The sequence below is a fragment of the Urocampus carinirostris genome, chromosome 11, assembly GCF_059441175.1.
Source record: "Urocampus carinirostris isolate Australia breed hairy pipefish chromosome 11, RoL_Ucar_1.0, whole genome shotgun sequence".
In the NCBI taxonomy this organism is placed as follows: domain Eukaryota; kingdom Metazoa; phylum Chordata; class Actinopteri; order Syngnathiformes; family Syngnathidae; genus Urocampus; species Urocampus carinirostris.
In genome coordinates, this window is record NC_142359.1 from 16,420,201 (window position 1) to 16,429,073 (window position 8,873).

Below are 8,873 nucleotides of genomic sequence, written 5' to 3' on the forward strand. Positions count from 1 at the left end.
GTTGGGCAATCAAAGTTGATGAGATTGACAATCGTTCTTGTGTTTAATTTCAATATTTGCTTCATCCACTTAAAGGGACATTGTGTATTATTTAGTGCCCCCCAGTTGTAAAGAAAAATTCAATTCATTAAAAAAAACATTGATTTGAATGACACGCAAAAAAAACTACATAAACTGTCATATAAATGTGTATTTTCTTGTTAATATTTGCAGGTCAAGAAATGTATATCTTACAGCAAAACATTACAAAAAATCACTGTGTTTAACACAACTGGACATTGAAGACGTTGAGGACGTGAAACTGTTGTTCTTCATTTTCATCAGAGGAATTTGTGCGTGTACTTTTATGTGGTGTTTATGAACACTGAGGAGAATATCTGACCAACTGATCACAGATGCGACCAGCGCAACTGAGGTCTTACTTCAACGGCGTGATGCCATCCTGGCCAACAGCCTCGCCGAAAAGACCACCACGCTCAAAAACGCCTTGGAAAAGCTGACTTCCACCACAGGTTCAACGACAACTTCGAGTTCTTCAACTTCAAAATGGAAACTACTGACTGATAGAGCCGCTAGACTGGTTTCATCGGGTCAAGATTGACCTTTCCCAAACAGCAAAATCTACCAGGAACAGAACTGGGCCAGATGTGCTGAAAGGTTTGGTCGGAAACAGGAAAACACATCCGTGTCCTGTCGTCCAACGGATGCTCGGTCCACCTGCAGTAACTTCTTGCGCTGGTTACTTTTTTTGTTTTTGGTTTTTTTAAATGATGGTGCCTTCAGTCTGCAAGGTCTGTCCCATAGCAGCTCCGAACCAATCATCTGGACTGTAAGACCGACGATCCAGGCCATAAGTGGTACAGGTGTGCTGATCGAACGTGAGTGCTATGCGGATCTGGCAACTTGTGGACGGATCCGGCACCGTGTCAGCTGCTATCTGGGTTGGCTCTTCTCGTAGAAATTAAACCAATACCAAATTAATATAAAGGGTTGGGGCGGCAGTAGCTCAGGAGGTAGAGCACTCGTCTTGGGATCAAGAGATTGCAGTTCGAATCCCGGCTCCTCCGTGTTACATGTCGAAGTGTCCTTGGGTAAGACACTGAACCCCTAATGCCCCCAATAAGCAGGTTAGCGCCTTTCACGGCTGCAGGGCCGCTATTGGGAAATGTGAAGCACATTGTAAAGCGCTTTAAGAAGTCTTCATTGACTTGAAAAGCGCTATAAAAATGCAGATCATTTCATTTAATAAAAAAATGTTAAAAATGAGGGGGAGATGTCAAAGCTAACATGAAATAGATGCATTCTGCTTATGCTTATACTGGGCAAAATATTCCATATATGATTTTTTCTCTTGTATAATAATAAAATGTGATATGTGTTACTCAAAATGCTTGGTCATAAAATCCTGATTACAAGACTAAAAAAATGTGGAAAGTGTTTTAGTTGTTAAGGGGACAGGACCGAGATAAGCTCTGGCTTTTTCCTGTCTGCCCTTTTTTCCTTCTGTTATGTGAATTGTTTATCAAAGATTTTGGTTTTCAATTTATGGAAACCTTGTATATGATGACCAGTGGTAAAAGGATAAAAGGTCAATCAATAACATGAGGCTCACCTAGAGGGAAAACGTTGCTAAAGGCTGGTCAAACAAATGAAAGGAAATTGGTGCATACGACTTTGAGTCTGTGTAGCTTGTATTTTTCCTTGTGCTTTTTTTCCTACAGAATCTGAACGCATGAAGGCGTATATCTCTCTAGGGCTAAAAGTGGCTTTGTAATTTGGCTTTGTCTCAATTCTTATGTGCTCATCATCTTGTACAACTGATTTGCTAGTGTCAGCATGCCTGTAAAGGTTTTATTCAGAAAATATCCTAAGATGCATTTCATGCTTTCATTACTGGGATAAATGTAAGGAAGGTGCAATGTCATGAACACGTACACAGATGTTCTCATACAAGGAGACACATTGACAGATTTTGTAGGCTTCATAAGTTTCAGTTTATGCTTTGAATGGGAGTTGGCTTCCTCAAATGAGATGTAAAACATTGATCTTTTAAGAATCGCAAGTAAATCAATTAGTCGACATTGTTAACAAAAATCAATACTAGAAATAGTTGACAATGACTCCTTTGTCGACTATTGTCGCAAGTCAAGTTTTTCAAACTGAGTGAGGCATCTTACCTGATTATAATCTCTGCTGAGAGTTGCTCATGCGCAGTCTCGAGTGGTAACATACAGAAATGACAGCGTCAACATCAAGTGTGCGTACCAATACGCGTAAAGTTTGGGAGCATTTTAACTTTGATATGGCAGATAAAGACTACTTGCGAATGTTGCAAAGGAGACGTTACGTATCATGGCAGTAACTAGGTGACATATGAACATTTAAAGAAAAATCACGTCAGACGATTAAACAAAGCACAGTTTGACTCACCTCGGTATGATTCAAGTAATATTCAAGCCAATTCAGTTTTGATGACATGCATTTTCAATTATATACGCGTATATTTTCCTACAAAAGAGAGCTTGAGCATTATGCCAGACTGTGCCTGATTAACAAAGTTTGAATTCAAGGCCTGTAGCCCGAAAAACATTGTTAAAAAGTTAAGAATGACAAAATTCAGTTGTTAAAACCGTTTGATTTCAAAATGTTTGTAATTGTTAAGTTCTTTTATTAAAGACTTCGCAGTTGACCACTGAATGTAGGTCACGCAATGAACATAATATTGTTTTATTTACTGTTCTACTGCTGCTGATAAAACTGTTGTTGTCATGATCCAGCATGCCACGGTTCGCTGGAGGGCGCCAACGGACATTGGGACTGGAGAAACCCCAACCCTGTCTCCAATAATCCACACCTGAGTTCCATTAGGGACCCAGAATAGAATAACTGCACTAATAGCTTCCTTTGTCAGGTTATCATCAATATTACCATCACACTGTTCACCAGTTTCATCCTGTTTGTGAGGTTTGATTTTTGTTTTTGCTTTGGACATTTTGCTGTTGTTTGCTTTTTGTTCTTGTTTTTTGTTAGTAAATCACATTCTTTCCTGAGTAGACCTTCCTCCGTATGCTTCCCTGCATTTGTGTCCACCTCTGCAAACCATAACAGTTGTTGGTTTACAGAAATGAAAAATGTTTACTTGATTTTAATGTTTTTTATTTGCCTGTCCTGAAGAAATGGGCAGAGGTTTTGTCTAATTGTTTCAATAGTCAGTGACTACTTGACTATTACCTGTTAGTTCTCAGCGTAAGTGTCAAAGACATACATCATGTGGAAAATACCTTTTGTCTTGATGCGGGAGATCGGGCACTGGTCGATGCCTCAGTCGGAAAGAGCGGGTCTGTCGTGGACTTTTGGGGAAGGTGGAAACAGGCTGACCGCTGTAAAGTGCATTGTCCACCATGTTGCAGCTACAAGACTCGTGGTCCTCGGCAGGGACACCGGAAGAAGGCACGGAGGTGACGGCGGCATATGGAGGAGCATCCAAGCCTATCGCCAGTGACTCACCACCGGAGGTGGAAGGGGGCAGATGGTCCACCATCAACACTTGGCCGTTCTTAGAGAGATGCTGGCCTTGTGGCGGTGTGACAGTCTCCTGCGTCGGCGCTCCAAGGCCAGCTCCCGGGGGCAAAGTCTGACTCCCTTCCAATTGCCACTGCTGTTGTTCCATAAGACGATATCGCTGATAGGAAGCACCTCTTTTTGGATCCCCCAGGGAGTTACTTGTCGTGTGCAGTTTCTGGGCTTCTTCTGCTTGACATTGCTTTTTGATGCCCAGCGCCTCTAAACCGCGAAGGATGCGTCTGCGGTGGCCAGTCGGGAGCACGCCGAGCTCTCGTAGGCGCTTGTCGGTGAGGTCGGCACAGTCTCGCGTCGATCGATAGCCGCCTTGCAGGAAAAGCGGCAAGTACTGGGAAAGACGGAGGGTGTCGAGCCAGGGCTCCAGCTCCTGGCTCGGCTCCGGAGCCTCCGACATGATGTTCTAGTGCAGCATGTGGCAGACGGCACGGGAAATTCTCTGTGCTGAATACAAAACAGTGGCAGGCTTTCACTTCCCACATTACAGCAACAACAAGGCAGATTGCTTTCCCGAAGCTTACACGGCATCCGACCAAAAAGAAGGGCCAAAGAGATTTCATGGCTAGCTTTGGCCTGCCCACTTCTACTCTTTTGGACTGCATGCAAGCGACACTGCAAGCATTACTTCTGCTTTCTGGCGTAAGTGTTTTGTGTGCAATGCCAAAAGTGGAAGAGCCGCGATAGTTGGCTCTTGTTTGAATTGGGGCGAAGGTGGGGTTTGAAAATAAGTCTGGTTGGTTTATTAAATATTTCTGGATCCTATTATATGTTTAGTAGGGGCTACAGTTCCCTAAAAACAAGGACTAACAGGCTCAGGGACAGTTTCTTCCCCCAGGGCAATCACCAAACTAAACAAAAGCACAAGACTGTGAACGAATAATATATCTTGCCAAAAGACATAGATGAGAATATGAATTACAATAATTGAATTTTCAACTCACATATGTAGTCTTTCCCGATTGATTGATATTCTAACAAATTATCAATATTTTATTTTTGTTTCTGTAGATGAGGCTGTTCATTTGTGTGCGTTTTGGCATGCGCAGTTGCGCGCTGATGATGTGTTTAGAGACATTTAGTCAATTTGTTTGAATATCTTCTGTTTGTATCCATCCATCCATCCATCCATCCATTATCTGCACCGCTATCCTCAGCCCATCCCAGCCATCTTCGGGCAGTGGGCAGGGGACTCCCTGAACTGGTTGCCAGCCAATCGCAGCACACACAGGGATAGACAATTCGCTCGCTCATTCACACCCAGGGAAAATTTGGACCGGCCAATTAACCTGAAATGCATGTTTTTGGAATGTGGGAGGAAACCGGCGCAAGCAGGGGGAAAACATGCAAACTCCACACAGGAGGTTCAATCTCATGACCTCAGAACTGTGCCGCACACGCGCTAACCACTGTTCCGCCGTGCTGCCCTTCTTTTTGTATATTGCAGTTAATTGTTGCTCATAATCCACTATGCGACTACCGTATCATTATGTTGAGATTGTTTTACTTCAAGTTCATAATTCTTGTAAGACCTGCATTATCGCTTACTCCTAAACTGGGGTTTAGCATCCCCGCTTCAAACAAGTAAAACTTGAACGCAAGACACCCCAGAAGCAGAAATGTAGAAACAGAACACTTGGTGAAACATTATAGGGTTATCAATATGCTCTTTATGGGAACTACAATAGAGCATATCTCGTAAGCCATGTGAAAAAAATATGTATTTTTGCTTAATAAACTATACTACTACTATACTTCTTCAGGCCAATTATTTTTCAAGTTTAAATTGTTAATTTACCTCAAAGGTGGGGTGCGTCGTTGGAGGTGCCCTTAATAAGTTTAAAGTTAAATATTTTCTCGATTAAGTATGTGTTAACTATGTCCAACTGAGTTGCTTTGTTTTCCATAGTGTCTATCTGGTTTTCTCAGTCCTGTTTCGGGTAGAACAAACCCCAAAAAGATGGAAAAAAGAAGAGTTTATACAGTGTGTTTAAGAAATGTGCGCAAATCAGATGTCACTATGCTGCCGTCTTCTGGTTTAGAGTCCTGATTGCAGCCTTAAGTTTTCAAATCACACCCCCCACCTTTGAAAATCCATCCTTCCATGTTCTGTGCTGCTTATCCTCACTAGGGTCGCGGGGGTTCTGGAGCCCATCCCAGTCATCTTTTGGGCAGTGGGCAGGAGACACTCTGAACTGGTTGACACCAAGCCGCATGGCACACGGAAAGATACAACCATTCACATGCTCATTCACACTTAGGTACAATTTGGACCGGCCAATTGATCTGATGTGCATTTTTTTAGAATGTGGAAGGAAACCCAGGCAAGCACCGGGAGAACATGCAAACTCCACACAGGTGTGCTGCAGTATCTGAAGTAGAGCCCTAGACCTCCGTACCGGCCAATTTCGTCCGACATGCGTGTTTTTGGAATGTGGGAGGGAACATTTTATAATTTATATAGTGTTTTTATCTTGTCTTTTATTACCATATTTGGTATTGGAGTCATACCTGTCAACCTGTACGTTTTTGCTGTACAAAGTACATTTTTTTTTATGCATTTTAAGACGAGTACGACGTACAAGGAAATCTGTACGGAAAAACGCAAATTTGTCAATGATGGGTACCATCCGGTATACACAGACTATCACGAAACGGCAAATCAATCAAGTCAAATGAGTTCGCCGCGGAAGCCTCTATCTCGGTATCGTTTTTTTCGTTGCAAACGAAGCGAGCAGTTTGATGCTACTGTGCGCATGCGTCTGCCGCCTGGGGATTTCCCATCATGCATCATTCAGAAAAGAAAAAAATATGGCGTACGATTATTTTGTATTTTGTACAGGAAAATTCGACAGTTTGTACAGGCATGGAGCCAAAAGTAATTGAAAGTAAACAAGTTAAAATACTGCAATATTTGAGTATTCTGATTATGTTATTAATGACATTTTTCATCAAGTAACTAGTTACTGTATTGGATTACATTTTTAAAGTAACCCTCTCAACACTCTGCTTGTTGACAATCTGGAAGAGTTCTGCATAAAGTGCCATGAAGCTTCAAAACATAGCCAGCAAGGGGTGTGTCGAAATACAAGCCGCAAACCAAACAAAATCAAAAGGAGGACACTCATGTGCAAAACACCTGAGCTAAGACTCACCTGCACACGTCACTTTCGGGATTTAACCGCACCAAGATGCCCACAATGCCAGTTTTCTTGTGCAGAAATCAGCACGCATGAAACGACCGCTATTTCCGCATTGGCCGCAAAAGGTCGTTTCAGATTAACCCGCCTGCGCACACACACACTGCCAGAAGTGCGTATTCATGTTTGAAGCTTCCTGGTTCCGAACTTCCAATACAAGCACAAGGTGAGGCCGAGAATGACGTGTGTATTTCGGCGTGTCCGGGCTTGGTCTGCACCCCCGCATGACATTAAACATGTTCTGGTATGCAAGGTCGCAATAAAAGATAGCCCGGTGTCTTCAATTTTTAAACAAAATCGTCTAGAAATATGTACAGAAATGGTATAGAATAGAATAGAATAGAATAGAATAGAATAGAATGGGCAAAAATATTTTCAACGTAGTGCTAAGAGACTGGCCCCTGTTCTTAAGAATAGTGTCATAAAAGAATAGTACATCGTAACAAAAGTGCCATATTTCAAGTTTATTATCAATGATTTTCCAATACATGTTTTAAAAAAACGCACCACTTAGTTATTTTAACTTTGCTGCCCTCTAGTGTTCTTATTTGGTAGTCCAATCTCCTGTAAACTACGTTTCTGAGAAGGCACAAGGGAGAGATGTTGGGGGCGTTTCTGAGTGACGTCACCAGAACAGACTGTAAAATAGTGATGGGTATTTCGGCTCTTTTTAGAGATCCGGCTCTTTTGGCTTGTTTACCTAAAATAAGCTCTTTTGGCTCCAAAACGGTTCTTTGGATTCTTATTTGTTATTTGATTGATTTTTCATCAATATTGATGAAATGTTACGCACAAAATAATCGAATAAGTAATTTTCAACAATGTATTACAATACTATATATTGTAAATATGTTTGCCTATTTATCCGGACAGTGTTTTATTTTTCATTTTAAAGTCTTTATAAGATGTTTATCTTGTAGGTGCTGTTTGTGTTCTTGTAACAATTATATCCTCTTGGGGCCTGCTCACTATTAATCAAGATGGCCTTCACTTTAGCTTTAGCTTGAGAGCTTGCCTCCCTACATTCCTTTCTTCTTCCAGAGACGCATTGTGTTACAAAGTTTCACTATCCTTATTACTCATTTATTATACTCGCACGCCATCTAGCGACCAACGTTATACACTGCATTTAAACATGCGATTCCTGTCTAAACCAATCAGATTTGTTTCCTGTGCTCGTATAATTATTTCTAAACCAATCAGATGTGTTGTTTCATTCTTGTGTTTTCCAATAAATGAGCCTCTAGCCATAGGCGGAGAGTGATTCCTTGATGGGCCGATTTTAGAAGCATGCGCCTCCAATGGAAAGGCTATCAAAACCTAAATCTCCGACTGAGAGTGTGTTCTTTTCTTCATCCTAAAACATACCTGTAAACTTGTACGTTTTTGCCATGAAAAGTACGTTTATTATGCATTTTAAGACGTGTACGACCTACAAGAAAATCTGTACGGAAAAACGCAAATTTGTCAATGATGGGTCCCATCCGGTATACACCAACTATCACGAAACGGCAAATCAATCAAGTCAAACGAGTTAGCGTCTATCTCGGTATCGTTTTTTTTCGTTGCAAACGAAGCGAGCGGTTTGATGCTACTGTGCGCATGCGTCTGCCGGCTCGGATTTCATGTGGTAGTTGTGTAGTGAAAGGAAGTCCGTCTCTTTTTAGAGAACCGTCTTTTTCGGCTCAACTCATTAAAGAGAGCCGGCTCTTAAACGGCTCACTTGCTTTGATGCATTATATTACGAATTATTATGCTTTATAAAGAAGTTAAGAAAAAAAGTATAAAAGGTGAAAATGAAAAAAGACAAATTTGTGGTTATCCCTTTAATCAGTATATTACCAACACTAATTTAATGAAAATGAATTAATAATTTGAATAAGAAAATGTATTATTCTACCTAATTATATTTGCATGTATTTTTTCCTTCTACAGTGAACGTCCAAACTACTTTTTTTTAACTTTTTTTATAATAAACCTCATTCATGTCGAGCAACTCAGCATCTCACAACCAAATGTTCATTAACAATATATATAACAAAACACGTGTTCAATATAACATGTTAAACTACATAAATAAACACGTTTGAAAAAAAA

The 8,873-nt window shown here is 41.0% G+C and overlaps 1 protein-coding gene across 2 annotated transcripts in view; it reads right to left on the bottom strand.

The window, feature by feature from the left end:
• Positions 1 to 6,907, bottom strand: part of arap2 (ArfGAP with RhoGAP domain, ankyrin repeat and PH domain 2) — a 137,001-nt gene extending 130,094 nt beyond the window's left edge. For both annotated transcript variants that reach the window (XM_088348474.1, XM_088348473.1), the window contains exons 1-2: positions 6,732 to 6,907; positions 3,282 to 4,023 (exon numbers count right to left, since the gene is read on the bottom strand). In XM_088348474.1, coding sequence (XP_088204600.1) covers positions 3,282 to 3,976 — 695 coding nt within the window. In that variant the 5' untranslated portion in view covers positions 3,977 to 4,023; positions 6,732 to 6,907. The remainder of the gene's footprint in view (positions 1 to 3,281; positions 4,024 to 6,731) is intronic.
• Between the last annotated feature and the right edge of the window lie 1,966 nt (positions 6,908 to 8,873).